We start from the raw sequence: 18219 nt of genomic DNA, 5'->3' as shown, positions 1-18219 counted from the left end.
CATAAAACATAACACCCACCCTGGCCCTGCTCTTTCGTAACCACATCTGGACACAATCCTTTCCTCTGCTTTCGTTCCTTTTCACTCTTCTCCAAAAGCATTTGTCCGCCCATGCAGATTGAACCCCCTTCACACAGCACACACCATACTTGGGCTCCATAGTGAAATACTGATGGTGTCACATGACTGACCTCATGCATTACTGCAGTCTGTAATTACATTCTGTTGCAAGAATATGTATTGTTGGTATTGTATACTTTAGTGGGGCTGTAGTTTGATACGACACTTGCATAAGCACGTTGAAAACTACTGTAATCCCGCTTTGTGGTATTTTACAAGCCCGCTATTTCTAGATATTACAAAAAGGGATACGGGCCGCCGATGTCGCTTTGATGACTTGTCATTATTACTTTTCGTCTTCTTTTGGAAACAGAAACCAGGCTAGCGAGAATGTAAGAAGAATCATAAAACGCGATAAAATCACTTTTGATGAACTACCTAAAAGATTGGTTAACACTGAAACTCAATTTTTTTAGGCGGCTGGCGGGTCATCGAAGCAGATTCTCCAATGAAGAAGTGATTTTGTTCCTGTTATGTTTAATGAGCAATCTGACATAGCCATGTTTTATTGCAACTTACGGAAAAAGACAGCGGACTACTCAAACTCGTTCAAAATGCGAGCAAGGCAAGTACTTTTTTTGTACTGTTTTGTAAAGTAATCTGGTATGGATTTTGTTTTATTAACTATAAGCTTGAAAAGTAAAGCAAAACAAAACTGTGCTCTGCAAACCCACCCTCCTGTTGTGACAGCTTGTTCACTGGGATAAATTTAAAATGCTTAATTGTTTTAAGTGCCGGTGGCTTTTTTATCTGATTTCATTATTATGTAAGGATTTGTGAATGCTACAATTAAACTGGTACTTTTGAATCAATTTCCTGTAGTCTTTATTTTCTTTTAGCGGCTTGTATGTTATTTCACTTGGTGTGGCAATATGTTCCTGGAAAAAGTTAGAAAATAAATTCTCAGAAATTCTAAGAATTAGAGATCGCGTGAAGTTATGACCACTTACCATATGCTAACATTTAAAGAATACAAATGGCTGCGTGCAAAGACAAGTAGGAGACTGCATATATAATGATGTATTTTAATATAAATGCCATCACATTACGGTAGTGGATCGATATTGAATTCTTTTTTTTAGTTTCCGTCAAACATTTTAGGTGTTGGGGCAGCTTACGGTGGCGCCCAGTGGGTAGCGCTAACTGCTTCATTGCTTATTGAGAGACCTGGGTTCACTTCGGACACTCCTGCGTGAACGCATATTCTCCCACGATGCCTGCCACAGTCCAAAGACATGCAGGTTAGGTGCGTGGCGATCCTAAATTGTCGTGTGTGTGCCGCGGCGCCCTGCTGATGAGCTGGCAGCCCTGCCGGGGTTTTGTTTCCTGCCAGTGGTGTGAAAAACTATTTGCCCCCTTCTGATTTCTTATTCTTTTGCATGTTTGTCACACAAAATGTTTCTGATCATCAAACACATTTAACCATTAGTCAAATATAACACAAGTAAACACAAAATGCAGTTTTTAAATGATGGTTTTTATTATTTAGGGAGAAAAAAATCCAAACCTACATGGCCCTGTGTGAAAAGTAATTGCCCCTTGTTAAAAATAACCTAACTGTGGTGTATCACACCTGAGTTCAATTTCGTAGCCACCCCAGGCCTGATTACTGCCACACCTGTTTCAATCAAGAAATCACTTAAATAGGAGCTGCCTGACACAGAAGTAGACCAAAAGCACCTCAAAGCTAGACATCATGCCAAGATCCAAAGAAATTCAGGAACAAATGAGAACAGAAGTAATTGAGATCTATCAGTCTGGTAAAGGTTATAAAGCCATTTCTAAAGCTTTGGGACTCCAGCGAACCACAGTGAGAGCCATTATCCACAAATGGCAAAAACATGGAACAGTGGTGAACCTTCCCAGGAGTGGCGGCCGACCAAAATTACCCCAAGGCGCAGAGGCGACTCATCCGAGAGGTCACAAAGACCCCAGGACAGCGTCTAAAGAACTGCAGGCCTCACTTGCCTCAATTAAGGTCAGTGTTCACGACTCCACCATAAGAAAGAGACTGGGCAAAAGCGGCCTGCATGGCAGATTTCAAGAGGCAAACCACTGTTAAGCAAGAACATTAGGGCTCGTCTCAATTTTGCTAAGAAACATCTCAATGATTGCCAAGACTTTTGGGAAAATACCTTGTGGACTGATGAGACAAAAGTTGAACTTTTTGGAAGGCAAATGTCCCGTTACATCTGGCGTAAAAGGAACACAGCATTTCAGAAAAAGAACATCATACCAACAGTAAAATATGGTGGTGGTAGTGTGATGGTCTGGGGTTGTTTTGCTGCTTCAGGACCTGGAAGGCTTGCTGTGATAGATGGAACCATGAATTCTACTGTCTACCAAAAATCCTGAAGGAGAATGTCCGACCATCTGTTCGTCAACTCAAGCTGAAGCGATCTTGGGTGCTGCAACAGGACAATGACCCAAAACACACCAGCAAATCCACCTCTGAATGGCTGAAGAAAAACAAAATGAAGACTTTGGAGTGGCCTAGTCAAAGTCCTGACCTGAATCAATTGAGATGCTATGGCATGACCTTAAAAGGCGGTTCATGCTAGAAAACCCTCAAATAAAGCTGAATTACAACAATTCTGCAAAGATGAGTGGGCCAAAATTCCTCCAGGCTGTAAAAGACTCATTGCAAGTTATCATAAGCAGCTTGATTGCAGTTATTGCTGCTAAGGGTGGCCCAACCAGTTATTAGGTTCAGGGGCAATTACTTTTCACACAGGGCCATGTAGGTTTGGATTTTTTCTCCTAAATAATAAAACCATCATTTAAAAACTGCATTTTGTGTTTACTTGTGTTATATTTGACTAATGGTTAAATGTGTTTGATGATCAGAAACATTTTGGAACAGCAACACCATCAAAGACATTTATTCCCATAGTACATTTTAAATACAAAGAATGGTGTTAATAAGTGCTTTACAAGATATCAATTAATTACTCATAAGAAAAGAAAAAGAAATAAATTAGATAAGAATAATATTGAAAAATAAATAGCCATGCGAGCTTAAATAACATAGACATATAATTATAACAAAAGTACATCCTTATATATAATGTCATATTGTAAGTCTCTTTGTAACAACCGGTAGAACACAAAAAAGCACTAAATTGGCAAGTAAGTAAAAAACTAGATCTGCAGGATACAGCTGGGGCACCTGACTTCATATGAGCATCACACGACTTTGATCAGGTGATCGCTGTGCAAAACGTCATAACAAAAGAAATAGAAAAGAAAGCAGAGAACTGTAGCGATTAGTAAAGACTCCAAATCCTTGAATATTATTATAACTTTATGGTTATACAGTTTATTAAGAGTACAACTAAAGTGTATACCAATGAAAAAGAAAAATATTTATTTATTTAGTTAGTGTTCAGCAGTGTCAGCCTGGCAGATCTCTATTGGAAAAGTATTGCTGATTTTTGGTGCATAATGAGAAAAGGCTGCCTCACTTCAGCTTTTATGGAATAATAAGCAGACCATCATTAAAAGATCTAAGGCAGGGGTCCTCAATCAAAATCCTGGAAGGCCACAGTGGCTCCACGTTTTTATTCCACCTAGTTTCTTTATTAGAAAGCAGTTTTGTTATTGAAACTTGGTATTGAACTATTTAGCTTGTTAATGCTTGCATTCATCCAAGAGCAATTTGAATTGCACTGTAGAGTTTCCTTCTGTGAGAACATTATCCCCATGTTTTGTGCACCAGACCAGAAGAGATTTAAACTTAATGGTCCTTCCAATTCCCCTCTCATTCGTTTCTTAACATTTTTTTGCTCCTCTGTAGCTGGTTTTGAAGTTGCTCATTTACATGATGGAATGCAAGCTCATATTTATCATGACTCATCCTCATGGTTAATGCATCTTGTCAGCTCCATTACATGATTTTGTGATGTTATATTTTAAATAACATATGGAGCTCAATTTGGTTGCCAGACAAAGACAGTGACAGCATGGTGGCACTTTTTATATGCTTTTTAGATGATGTCTTTTGCACATGTGGTTAGAAAAATGCAGAGGAACTGAGGAAAAAAAAGACAAAATATGTGCTATACCCAAGCCACTATGAAACAAAATGAAATATATATTTTTTTCTATTATGCTTACATTATCACTTAGAAGATGGGAGAAAGAGAACAATTGAGGATGCCATGTTTTACTTGTGGAAGAATCATTTTAGGGTAACACAGCATTCATCTTTAAGAAACAGCATAAAGAGTTAATAAATGTCAGAAACCAGATAAAGATCAAGTAAACAGCAAAATGTACACTGAAATACAATAATTGGTTTAGGAAAAATACTGATGATGGTCAAGTAAATAAAGAATGAACCAAAAGAAAGGTAGTTGTAATATACAGATGCACAGAAATTTCAAGGGCGGTGGCTCATCTCAAAATGTACAATAAGAACCAGAATATAATATAGTAGACTTTTATTTTATATAAGTCATTTGAATGTGAAACAATGAACCAAGCAGAGTAAAATGTATGCATTGATTGACACCGTATGTAAATTCAATAGTTTATAAGTTGAACCTCTACTCTTTGTTTCTCGGAGAATTCTGACCAGGCTGTAACAGACCGAATGCTCCCTCTAAGGCATTTTGCTGTGAAGTAACTTAAAGATACCATGAAGAGCTTTTCTCCTGCCTGATTGCTCTGTTATGTTACAGGATGTTTCTTTCTTTAATAAGCTGTTAAATTTCGACCACAGACTTAGTTAAATTAATTTGTAACTTTTAATCTTTTGTGCTGGTAGACATTAATTCAAATCCATTTTATGATGAGGCAGATCTAATTTTAGTGTTTAATAACAATGTGGTATCGTGATTTGTACCAATTTTAAATTAAATTGGAATGAATCACTGTTGCATCATCTTAATTACATTACCAAGTACAATGGAACCTCGGTTCACGACCATAATTCGTTCCAAAACTCTGTTCGTAAACCGATTTTGTCGTGAACCGAAGTAATTTCCCCCATAGGATTGTATGTAAATACAATTAATCTGTTCAGACCGTACAAACTGTATGTAAATATATTTTTTAAAGATTTTTAAGCACGAATACAGTTAATTACACCACAGAATGCACATCGTAATAGTAAACTAAATGTAAAAACATTGAATAACACTAAGAAAACCTTGAACAACAGAGAAAACTAACACTGCAAGAGTTCACGCTATAGATTTACGACCCACTTTTTTTAATGAGTTTTAAGTACAGGGAAAAAAAAGGAACATTTGAACAAATCCGAGCTTTATTTAAAAACCAGCCACAAGCAACCAAGAAATTAACATTGCAGGAGTTCACGCTAATAGCCTTACAACCTGATCGCTGTAAACACTTTTTGTTTTGTTTTTTTCCTAATGAGTTTTAAGCACAAGGAAAAAAAGGAACATTTGAAAAATCTGTAATTTAATAAACGACTAAGAAAAGTAACATTGCAACAATTCATGCTACGAACCGAAAAATGAACATTTGAAAAATCCATAATACAAAAACTAACCATAAACCACCAAGAAAACTAACCTTGCACGAATCGAGTTCTGGCATGAAGTGAGGAGGAACTGGGTGGAGAGGAGGTTACATTGCTTAGAAGCCATGGTTAACTGCAAAAGCACATGAAATACTGTAGAGCACAAAGAGTTCACAGGTAAATCACACACGTCTGACTAAGAACAATGAACAGGGAGAGGCTGAACACGTGCTTAAATACAGTAATCAGCGAGCACGAACCGGAAGGGAAATGAAATGGAGCACAAAGAGTTCACAGTGAAAACACGCATGCACGTGCAAGCACGCACGTCTGACCGAGAACAATGCAACACGTATGGAAATCATTGGCACACACAAACCGAAAGGGAAACTGGCTTGTTCGTATACTGAGTGTGTGGTCGTTATACCGAGGCAAAAGTTTGTAGAACTTTTTGGTCGTAAACCGATTTGTATGTGTACTGAGGCGTTCGTGAACCGAGGTTCCACTGTACCTCTAAGTGTGCTGAGCTGCAGCAGACTCTGTGAGACCCCAATGTCCCTGTCCCAAATCACACCCACTGTAGACACTCATCTACATGTGCATCCTGTTGCTGGGATAGGCTTTGCACCTTGGTTATCCTGAAGTGGATTAGCCAGTTTGGAGAATGTTAGGCAATAACTTTGCATTTCTGTTCAAGGCTTCTCGTCACCTAATAAACACAGAAGACTTTTGTGCCGCTGACCTTTTTGTACATTATTAGTTAATTATCTCCAGTAGCACAACAGGGATGAATTTACAGAAATGGGCTCTTCTCTCCAGTTTAGCACAGTCCTTGAGTAACATATAAGGAACTTTGCTTTGCGTAATATAAAGTAATGCAGAAGTAATGCATTTCCTGAAAGCTTTAAAAAATAATATTTAACATTCAACCAGTTTTAACTTTGCATATAACTGCAAGGGTGATTTAATTCCATTTGTGTGTATTCAAGCTATGTAAATATGGTTACTCTTTTCCCTGCATTATGGTGGAACAGAGTGACACAGAACAATTTGTGGTGCTTCCTTGAAAGAATTTATAAGACACATACTTATAGTCTTGCTGCTATTTTTCCAGTGTTTTTTTAACTAAAGATACTTAACTGTATTGTGAATAAAATGTGCATATACAGTTGAGAAATGCAAGGAAAACAATTTAGATAAGCTGGTATCTGATTACCTGCGATGGGTTGGCACCCTGCCCAGGATTGGTTCCTGCATTGTGCCCTGTGTTGGCTGGGATTGGCTCCAGCAGACCCCCGTGACCCTGTATTCGGATTCAGCGGGTTAGAAAATGGATGGATGGATGGATGGTATCTGATTACAATTTGACTTTGAATTTAGTAGTTCCCAAAAAAGTGGGAATGAGTCACACTCATAGAAATGCAACCTGGTTTTAAATTAGAGTGCTACAAATACAAGCATAAAGTAGGTAAAGTGAAACAAACCTAGGCATTTCATACTGCATGGATAAACATCCATCCATCCATCCATCCATCATCCAACCCGCTATATCCTAACACAGGGTCATGCGGGTCTGCTGGAGCCAATCCCAGGCAACACAGGGCACAAGGCAGGAAACAAACCCCAGGCAGGGTTGCCAGCCCACCGCAGACACACACACACACACACACCTCTCCACTAGGGACAATTTAGAATCAGCCAATGCACCTAACCTGCATGTCTTTGGACTGTGGGATGAAACCCACACAGACATGGGAGAGCGATGCAAACTCCATGCAGGGAAGACCCGGGAAGTGAACCCAGGCCTCCTAACTAAGAGGCAGTAGCACTACCACTGCACTACTATGCCACTCCTATCATATAGATAACAGCAATAATTCTTGTATATTGTTTAGAACAGTGGCTAATTCAACAAATGGAAATTCTGCAATGCAAAATAACAATAGATATTAGGAGTGCAGACTTAATAAACTTCTTTAATGAGAAATTGACTAAATGAGATCCCAGATTCCAGCGTCACTTCACAAACTAAATATAGCTTGTCTCCACCTTGCACATTGCACCTCAGTCAATTTAAAGTGATAGCAAAAAAGGAAGTCAGAACTTTAATTTGTAAACTGAAACCTACTACTTGTGCTTTTGAACAGTCCAAAGAAACTATTTAAAAACTGAATTCATGTTCAGTCAACATTCATTCTTAGTCTTCTCACTAGTTCATTACTGAATGGTGAAGTTCCTGATGCACTAAAAGCATCAGTTATAAGTTCATTATTTAGAAGCTAGAGCTAGACCCACATACACATTATAATGATAGACCTACTTCAAATTTACCTCAAAAATACTTGTCAAAGTAGTCACGTTACACATCACAATTTATTTGAGAAATTCCAGTCATAATATAGAAACGGCACAAACACGTGTTGTAAAGGACATCCTCTGATGATGGAAATTCCACCTTAATTATGTTACATTTAAGCGCAGAATTTGACACCAAATCAATTCCAGTATGTACAGAAATATGCTGATTGGACTCCATCATTATACTCAGAAGTTAAATGTGGTGTCCAGGGTTCAGTACTCGGACCTTTACTGTTTCCACTTAACAAGCTTCCATTTGGAACTATCATTAGATAACATTTCAATAATTTTAACTTGTTTACAGACAATACCAAGCTGAGCCTTTGCTTTAGACCAAAATGATGTTTCTTCAGTGGTATCCTTAATTATCCCCAGGGTCTGGAGAAATTGGTCATGAAGCACATTCACTACAACATTCCTGCTACCCTGTATCAATCTATACTAGTTTACATACCAGATCTGTGGATGATGCCATCTCCCTGGTCCTGCACATTGCTCCAGATAATCTGGAAAAAAGAAAGAAAAAAAAAAAAAAACGCCTACATCAGGATGGTGTTCATTTACTATGGCTCTGCCTTAAATAGAATTGTGCTGTCCAGACATGGTGTTGAAGATCAGACACCTTTTTATGAGCATCCATCTGTGGCTGTGTGTTTCTTTACAAACATAGTATAAAGTATATGCATTTGCCACACAGAATTGTATTTTAAACTGAAATGTGGTTTCATGTGTGGGTTCCTCATAAAATACCAAATCACAGTAAACCATTGGTGCCTAATGATTAGTTTTGTTTCAGTTTACTTCTGTATTTATGTGAGAGCTCACACAATCAAACTGAGAACATATTGTTAACTCGAAACAAATAGAAACAGGAATACATAATAAAATGGTTATTTCCAGATCCCTTTTGTAGTCACAAACATCTATGAGAAGCATGGAAGCATCTGTTGTATTTAAAATATGTTACCTAGCAATATTGTGAACTTTTTCAGTGATCAGTTTTTCATCTTTTGTCTATCTCCTTTAACAGACATCTACATATAACCCTTTTATTGGCGCTGAACATTATGCAAGGTAAGAATTTTATCCTTTACTGAAGAAGTCCTAATTGCAGAAGCTTGGTAAAAAATCAATATGATGTTAAATGAGATTGCATTTAACTTCTTTTGCATGTTCTAATGAGAGTTGAAATCAGACCTATCTTTGGAAACAGTCTCATGCTTTTGAAGAATTCCCAAGCACTGCCATATCCTTTGAGAGATGCAGTATCATTATTTTCAGCATGTCTGGAATGGATGTTCCAGGTTTTTGCATGTAACTCACTCTTTTTTCCTTGTGTGAACTTGCAGAGTCTGAAGAATAGTGAAACGGTATAGGTTTAAATGTTGGGGTCTCCTGGGAGAATCCTGTTCAATTGCAATGATGCTAATTTTAAACTTAAAAGATAAATGTAAAGGAAGATAACATAATACTTATTCACTGATCATTAGCAATCTTGGTTAGGGTGCTCCTATAAGCAGTGTGGCTCCAACAGTCATGGTCTCTAGAATAAATGTCAACTTCAGTGTGTGTTATTAGTTTTGTATTAGGGTGACCAGAAGGGGGAGGAGGGGGGGCATCCAGAGCAGACTGAGCAGGTATAATCAGTAGTCTTTATAGGAATCCTCCTCCATTCCAGGATTGGAAGATGAATATAGGTTAGTTTCACCTCACCTATATTATTCCCCCAGTTTACTTCATCAGCTGAGCTTCCAACACATTGCTATAATGCGCATGCATGGATGAAAACGGTAGGCCTCAAAGTTTCTTTGACCTTGACCCTACCATGCTTCTTGTGTCAATTGGCCAACTGAATGTCACTAGCAAGAAGATACAGCTTAGCTATTTGCTAAACAAATTGGCTTGATGGACTGAATGGTCTCCTTGTGTTTGTCAATTTCTTATGTTCTTATCCAAAGGCATTTCACAATTTTCACTTTTTCTCTTTTATTCAAATTCTGTTCTATCCATCCAGCCATCCATCCATCCTCTTCCGCTTATCCGAGATTGGGTTGCAGGGGCAGCAGCTTGAGCAGAGATGCCCAGACTTCCCTCTCCCCAGCCACTTCTTCTAGTTTTTCCGGGGGAATCCTGAAGCGTTCCCAGGCCAGCCAGGAGACATAGTCCCTCCAGCGTGTCCTGGGTCTTCCCCGGGGCCTCCTCCCGGTTGGACGTGCCTGGAACACCTCACCAGGGAGGTGTCCAGGAGGCATCCTGAACAGCTGCCCGAGCCACCTCATCTGACTTCTCTCGATGCAGAGGAGCAGTGGCTCTACTCTGAGCCCATCCCAGATGACTGAGCTTCTCACCCTCTCTTTAAGGGAAAGCCCAGACACCCTCCGGAGGAAACTCATTTCAGCCGCTTGTATTCACGTTCTCATTCTTTCGGTCACTACCCATAGCTCATGACCATAGCTGAGGGTAGGAACGTAGGTCGAATGGTAAATTGAGAGCTTTGCCTTACAGCTCAGCTCCTTTATCACCATGACAGACCGATGCAGAGCCCGCATCACTGAGGATGCCACACCGCACCGATCTGCCTGTCGATCTCACGCTCCATTCTTCCCTCACTCGTGAACAAGACCCCGAGATACTTGAACTCCTCCACTTGGGGCAGGATCTCACTCCCAACCCTGAGAGGGCACTCTACCCTTTTCCGGCTGAGGACCATGGTCTCGGATTTGGAGGTGCTGATTCCCATCCCAGTCGCTTCACACTCAGCTGCGAACCGATCCAGAGAGAGCTGAAGATCACAGCCTCATGAAGCAAACAGGATATCATCTGCAAAAAGCAGTGACCCAATCCTGAGTCCACCAAACCGGACCCCCTCAACGCCCTGGCTGCGCCTAGAAATTCTATCCATAAAAGTTATGAACAGAATTGGTGACAAAGGGCAGCCCTGACGGAGTCCAACTCTCACTGGAAACGGGTTCGACTTACTGCCAGCAATGTGGACCAAGCTCTGACACCGTTTGTACAGGGATCGAACATCCCTTATTGGGGGTCCGGTACTATCCGAGCACCCACCACAGGATTCCCTGAGCGACATGGTCGAACGCCTTTTCCAAGTCCACAAAACACATGTAGACTGGTTGGGCAAACTCCCATGCACCCTCCAGGATTCTGCTAAGGGTGTAGAGCTGGTCCACTGTTCCGCGACCAGGACGAAAACCACAATGTTCCTCCTGAATCCAAGGTTTGACTATCCAAAGGACCCTCCTCTCCAGGACCCCCTGAATAGACTTTTCCAGGGAGGCTGAGGAGTGTGATCCCTCTGTAGTTGGAACACACCCTCTGGTCCCTCTTCTTAAAGAGGGGAACCACCACCCGGGTCTGCCAATCCAGAGGCACTGTCCCCAATTTCCATGCGATGTTTTCAGAGATGTGTCAAGAAAGACAGTCCTACAACATCCAGAGCCTTGAGAAACTCCAGGCGTATCTCATCCACCCCTGGGGCCCTACCACCAAGGAGTTTTTTGACCACCTCGGTGACCACAGTCCCACAAATGGGGGAGCCCACCTCTGAGTCCCCAGGCTCTGCTTCTTCATTGGAAGGCATGCTAGTGGGATTGAGGAGGTCTTCGAAGTACTTACCCCCACTGACCCACAACATCCCGAGTCGAGGTCAGCAGCGCACCATCCCCACCATATACAGTTTTGACACTGCACTGCTTCCCCTTTCTGAGATGCTGGATGGTGGACCAGAATCTCCTCGAAGCCGGCCGAATGTCGTTCTCCATGGACTCCCCAAACTCCTCACACGCCTGAGTTTTTGCCTCAGCATCCACAGAAGCCGTATTCCGCTTGGCCTGCTGGTACTGTATGTATTAGCTGCCTCCAGAGTCCCACAGGACAAAAGGGTCCTGTAGGACTCCTTCTTCAGCTTGACGGCATCCCTCACCGCCGGTGTCCACCAACAGATTCAAGGATTGCCGCCACAACAGGCACCGACCACCTGATGGCCATAGCTGCGGTCAGCCGCCTCAACAATAGAGGCGCGGAACATGGCCCATTCACACTCAATGTCCCCCACCTTCCCGACATGGTCGAAGTTCTGCCGGAGGTGGGAGTTGAAGCTACTTCTGTCAGGTGACTCTGCCAGAAGTCCCCAGCAGACCCTATCAACACGTTTGGGCCTACCAGGTCTGACCGGCATCGTCCCCCACCATCGAAGCCTACTCACCACCAGGTGGTGATCAGTTGACAGCTCCGCCCCCTCTTCACCCGAGTGCCCAAGACATGTGACAAGTCCGACGCACCCACCACAAAGTTGATCATTGAACTGAGGCCTAGGGTGTCCTGGTGCCAAGTGCACATATGGACACCCCTGTGCTTGAAAATGGTGATCGATATGGACAATCCGTGATGAGCACAGAAGTCCAATATCAAAACACCGCTCGGGCTCAGATCGGGGGGCCATTCCTCCCAATCACGCCCTTCCACGTCTCACTGTCATTGCCGCGTGAGCATTGAAGTCCCCAGCAACATCACGAGGGATTCCCAGAAGGTATGCTCTCTAGCACCCCTCCAGAGACTCCAAAAGGGTGGATACTCCAAACTGCTGTTCGGTGCATACACAAACAACAGTTAGGACCGATCCCCACCCAGCCCCTCTCAAGGAGATTGGTTCCAGAGTCCAAGCTGTGCGTGAGGTGAGCCTGACTATATCTAGCGGAACCTCTCGACCTGCAGCGCACTAGCTCAGGCTCCTTCCCTTCAAAAGAGGTGACATTCCACGTCCCAAGAGCCAGTTTTTGTAGCCGAGGATCAGACTGCCAAGGTTCCTGCCTTCGGCTACCACCCAACTCACACTGCACCCAACCTCCTTGGCCCCTCCCATAGGAGCCCATTGGAAGGGGGACCCATGTTGCCTCTTCGGGCCAAGCCCCATGGGTGCAGGCCTGGCCACTAGGCGCTCGCCTTCGAGCCCTACCTCCAGGCCTGGCTCCAGAGGGGGGCCCTGGTGACCCGCGTCCGAGCGAGGGAAGACGCTGTCCAAATTTTTTGTTCTTCATAGAAGGTTTTGTTGAATCGTTCTTTGTCTCATCCCTCACCTAGGACCAGTTTGCCTTCGCTGGCCCTACCAAAAAAAAGCCCCAGACAACAGAGCTCCTCGAACCGCCACCTTATCGTGGTGGAGGGGTTTGTGTGTCCAATTCTGTTCTAATAGGAGTTAATTTGTATCATACTCTTACAGTGTTCTTGCTGTCCAATGTCAATATCCAGTCATAATGTATGTCTTGTGCTGTGAACATAAAGGCTTAATTCTCCAAACCACAGGTAAACCAAAAAAAGTTCCTTGCTGATGTGAAGGATTGGATCTACATGAATAGAGACTGATATTTTACAATGATAATCTTTGGAGAAATGCACAAACATTTAAATTAAACTGAGTCAAGGAACACAAAACACATGCATAGCTGACCTACTGTACAAAGTGGAACTATATACACAATTAAAATTAGAAAAGCAGTGTGTTTAAATGTCTAATCTTTTAAAAACATCCTCCAAAATAACATCAAGTCAAGTTTAGAAAGTTCCTAAAGTGCTCCTGTCCATCACACTACTTTGTCCCTTATATCATGTGTCTGTGGTTCTCTGTGTAAAGAAAAACTTCTTTATGTTTCTGTGAAATTTACCTTAATACATTTCCAGCTGTGTCCCTGTGTTCTTGATGAACTCATTTTAAAGTCACTGTCTCGATCCACTGGACTAATTCCATTCATAATGTTAAACACTTCAAATCATGTCTATTCTTCATCTCCTTTAATGGCTCAGCTCTTTTAATCTTTCCTCATAAATCATCCTCTGTAGCCCTGGTCTCAGTCTATTTGCTCTCTGGATTTTTTCTAAAGCTGCTTTGTCCTTTTAGTAGCTTGGAGACCCAAACTGCACCCAAACTGAGGCCTCACCAGTGTGTTATAAAGCTTGAGCAGAACCTCCTGTGATTCGTGCTCCACATGTCAAGGTGCCATATAACCTGACATTCTGTTAGTCGTCTTAATGGCTTCTGAAAACTGTCTGGGAGTCAATAGCTTAGAGTCCACTATGACTCCTAAATCCTTCTCAAAAGGTGCACTCTCGATTTGTGTATTCATATCTCACATTTGTACTTCCTACATTTAATACCTTACAATTATTTACTTTAAATTTCATCTGTAACATATCTGCTCGTCACCTAATTCTGGTAAGGTTCCTTTCACCATAACCCTATGTAATCTGTAGTTTAGCCAATTCCATACTATGAACTTCATTGTTGACTTTATACTGCAGAAATGGTCTTGACATTTATGTAGCCAAACTTTCTGGACATCAACTACAGATACCGAAAGTATGATAACTTACTCATAGATCATTAGAGATGCCTGAAAGTAACACATTTTGGCCATAAACAGTGAGTTAAAAATCAGACTGGGACACTATTTGCAACCATGAAACAGTACTAACAGGGCCAGACATTATGGTGGCTGGATAGCCTTATTTCTTTGATATGTCCATGAAGGTTCATTTACCTTAACTCCTTTGGAAAAGAAACTGAAATAATAGTCATGACTAATAAATACTTCTTTTCCCAGTTCATTTTGATCTCAACATGGGGAAACACCAGATTAGATCACATCATTTCCATAGTTTAAAAAATATAGCAAATTCTATGAAACAATGATAACAACATGAAAGTGAATAAAGTGAAAGCACACAATTATACCAAAACGTCACACATAGGATTTTGACTTTCACCAGCTCTCTGGAATGAGGAATCACCTTTTTCTTCTTTCGGCTGCTCCCGTTAGGGGTTGCAACAGCGGATCATCTTCTTCCATATCTTCCTGTCCTCATCATCTTGTTCTGTCACACCCATCACCAGCATGTCCTCTCACCACATCCATAAACCTTGTCTTAGGTCTTCCTCTTTTCCTCTTCCCTGGCAGCTCTATCCTTAGCACCCTTCTCACAATATACTCAGCATCTCTCCTATGCGCAAGTCCAAACCAAAGCAATCTCGCCTCTTTGACTTTGTCTCCCAACCGTCCAACTTGAGCTGACCCTCTAATGTCCTCATCCTGTCCATCCTCGTCACACCCAATGCAAATCTTAGCATCTTTAACTCTGCCACTTCCAGCTCTGTCTCCTGCTTTCTGGTCAGTGCCACCGTCTCCAACCCATATAACATAGCTGGTCTCACTACCGTCCTGTAGACCTTCCCTTTCACTCTTGCTGATACCCGTCTGTCACAAATCACTCCTGACACTCTTCTCCACCCACCCACCCTGCCTGCACCCTCTTCTTCACCTCTCTTCCACAATCCCATTACTCTGTACTGTTTTTGTTTTTTTCTGTATTTAAACTCATCCACCTTCACCAACTCTATTCCTTGCATCCTCACTATTCCACTGACCTCCCTCTCATTTACACACATGTATTCTGTATTGTTCCTACTGACCTGCTCCCTATCGCTTTAGATTACAATGTCATCAGGAAACATCATAGTTCATGGGACTCCTGTCTTATCTCGTCTGTCAACCTGTCTATCACCATTGCAAATAAGAAAGGGCTCAGAGCTGATCCCTGATGTAATCCCACCTCCACCTTGAATTCATCTGTCACTCCTACTGCAGACCTCACCACTGTCACAATTCCCTCTTACATATCCAGTACAACTCTTACATACTTCTCTGCCACTCCTGACTTCCTCATACAATACCACTGCTCCAGTCACCCTGTCATATGCTTTCTCCAGGTCCACAAAGACGCAATGCAACTCCTTCTGTCCTTCTCTAAACTTCTCTATCAACACCTGCAGAGCAAACATTGCATCTGTGGTGCTCTTTCTTGGCATGAAACCATTCTGCTGCTCACTAATCATCACCTCACTTCTTAACTGAGCTTCCACTACTCTTTTCAATAAATTCATGCTGTGGTTCATCAATTTTATTCCCCTGTAGTACTACAGTCCTGCACATCCCCTTATTCTTAAATATCGTCACCATTACACTTCTTCTCCACTCCTCAGGCATCCTCTCACTTTCCAAGACACTATTAAACAATATGGTTAAAAATTTCACTGCCATCTCTCCTAAACACCTCCATGCTTCCACAGGTATGTCATCTGGACGAAAAGCTTTTCTATTCTTCATCCTCTTCATAGCTGTCCATACTTCCTCCTTGCTAATCTGTTGCACTTCCTGATTCACTATCTACAGTACATATCATCCAACCTCTTCCCTCTCTCATTCTGTTCATTCATAAGCCTTTCATAGTACTCTTTCCATCTGCTCAACATACTCTCCTCAAGCTTGTGAGTATGTATCCATCTTTATCCTTTATCACCCTAACCTGCTGCAGATCTTTCCCAGCTCTATCCCTCTATCTCGCCCACAGGTCCTTTTCTCCCTATTTAGTGTCCAACCTCTCATACAACTCCTCATACGCCTTTAGACTGGGCAGCCTAATTGGAATCCCTACAGATTTTATTTTTTTCTCCAGCCGTCTGGAGTTTTTTTTTGTTTTTGTTTTTTCTGTCCACCCTGGCCATTGGACCTTACTCTTATTCTATGTTAATTAATGTTGACTTATTTTATTTTCTTACTGTGTCTTTTTATTTTTCTATTCTTCATTATGTAAAGCACTTTGAGCTACATTTTTTGTATGAAAATGTGCTATATAAATAAATGTTGTTGTTATTGTTTTCTTTAGCCTTCGCCACCTCTCTCTTCACCTTGCACCTTATCTCCTTGTACTCTTGCCTACTTTCTGCATCTCTCTGACTATCCCACTTCTTCACCATCCTCTTCCTCTGTATACTCTCCTGTATTTCCTCATTCCACCCCCTGGTTTCCTTTTTCTCCTTCCTCTTTCCAGATGTCACGCCAAGCACCCTTCTTGCTGTCACCCTTACTACATCTGCTGTAGTTGCCCAACTGTCTGCTAACTCTTCACTGCCACCCAGTGACTGTCTCACCTCCACCCTAAACTCAACCTTGCAGTCTTCCTTTTTCAACTTCCACCATTTCATCATTGGCTCTGCCCTCACTCTCTTCCTCTTATTGATCTCCAACGTCATCCTACAGACCACCATCCTATGCTGCTTAACTTCACTTTCCCCTACCACCACTTTGCAGTCTTCAGTCTCCTTCAGATCAACTCTTCTGCATAGGATGTAATCTACCTGTGTGCATCTTCCTCCACTCTTGTATGTCACCCTATGTTCCTCCCTCTTCTTAAAATATGTATTCACCACAGCCATGTCCATACTTTTGGCAAAATCCACTATCCTCTGACCTTCTTCATTCCTCTCCTTGACACCTCTCCCGTGTCCTCCCTCTGTGGAGTTTGCATGTTCTCCCCGTGTCTACGTGGGTTTCCTCCAGGTGCTCCGGTTTCCTCCCACAGTCCAAAGACATGCAGGTTAGGTGGATTGGTGATCTTAAATTGTCCCTAGTGTGTGCTTGGTGTGTGTGTGTGTGTGTCCTGCGGTGGGTTGGCACCCTACCCGGGGTTTGTTCCTGCATTGCGCCCTGTGCTGGCTGGGATTGGCTCAACAGACTCCTGTTACCCTGTGCTAGGATATAGCGGGTTGGACAATAACTGACTGACTGATTGATTTTGTATTTGATTATCATGATAATTTTCAGTTCACATCTTATTTTAAGTATGTTACTCTTAACTCCTTGTTTTATACTTTGCCTGTTTTTTGAGGTTCCCTTTGGTTATCACTTTTAAAAACAGCATTTATTCTCTGCAACTCAAATATATTTTTGGTTGTATGAGGTAAGGTCCAACAGAAATAATGTATCTCTTTGTTCAGATATTTTAGAACAGAAGATTCAGTTGTTCTTCAGCCCCTGAAAGCCTTTAAGAACCTCACAGATTTCACTACTGGTGCTGAAAGAATTCAAACTTATCATTTATAAATTTCTACACCAGTAATCACTTCAGAAAGGTAGAAGTCCTTAGTCTTCTTTTTCTTTCGGCTGCTCCCGTTTGGGGTTGCCACAGCGGATCATCTGTCGTATATGAAAAATGTAAAATTTTACACCAGATGCCCTTCCTGACGTAACCCTCCCCATTTATCTTCTTCATTCCTGATCTGTTTTTCTTTTTGTTTTAGTTTTGTTAATTATGTTCTTTTTTTGCTTATTTTATTTTTCTTCTTTGTTAATTTTTTTTGCAATAATCTTATGTTTAATACTGTAATTAAGTTAATTTTGTGTTTT

At 41.7% G+C, this 18219-nt stretch overlaps 1 protein-coding gene across 1 annotated transcript in view; it reads left to right on the top strand.

Annotated features, from left to right (window-relative positions):
• Nucleotides 1–648: 648 nt before the first annotated feature.
• The window catches only part of LOC120519498 (CD276 antigen homolog), a 43098-nt gene continuing 25527 nt past the window's right edge, over nt 649–18219 (top strand). Inside the window, exons 1-2 of the mRNA XM_039742490.1 lie at nt 649–685; nt 8997–9040. Coding sequence (XP_039598424.1) covers nt 675–685; nt 8997–9040 — 55 coding nt within the window. The 5' untranslated portion in view covers nt 649–674. The remainder of the gene's footprint in view (nt 686–8996; nt 9041–18219) is intronic.

The sequence above is a fragment of the Polypterus senegalus genome, unplaced genomic scaffold (genome assembly GCF_016835505.1).
Source record: "Polypterus senegalus isolate Bchr_013 unplaced genomic scaffold, ASM1683550v1 scaffold_40, whole genome shotgun sequence".
Lineage (NCBI taxonomy): Eukaryota > Metazoa > Chordata > Cladistia > Polypteriformes > Polypteridae > Polypterus > Polypterus senegalus.
This window is presented reverse-complemented; position numbering and strand designations above follow the sequence as displayed.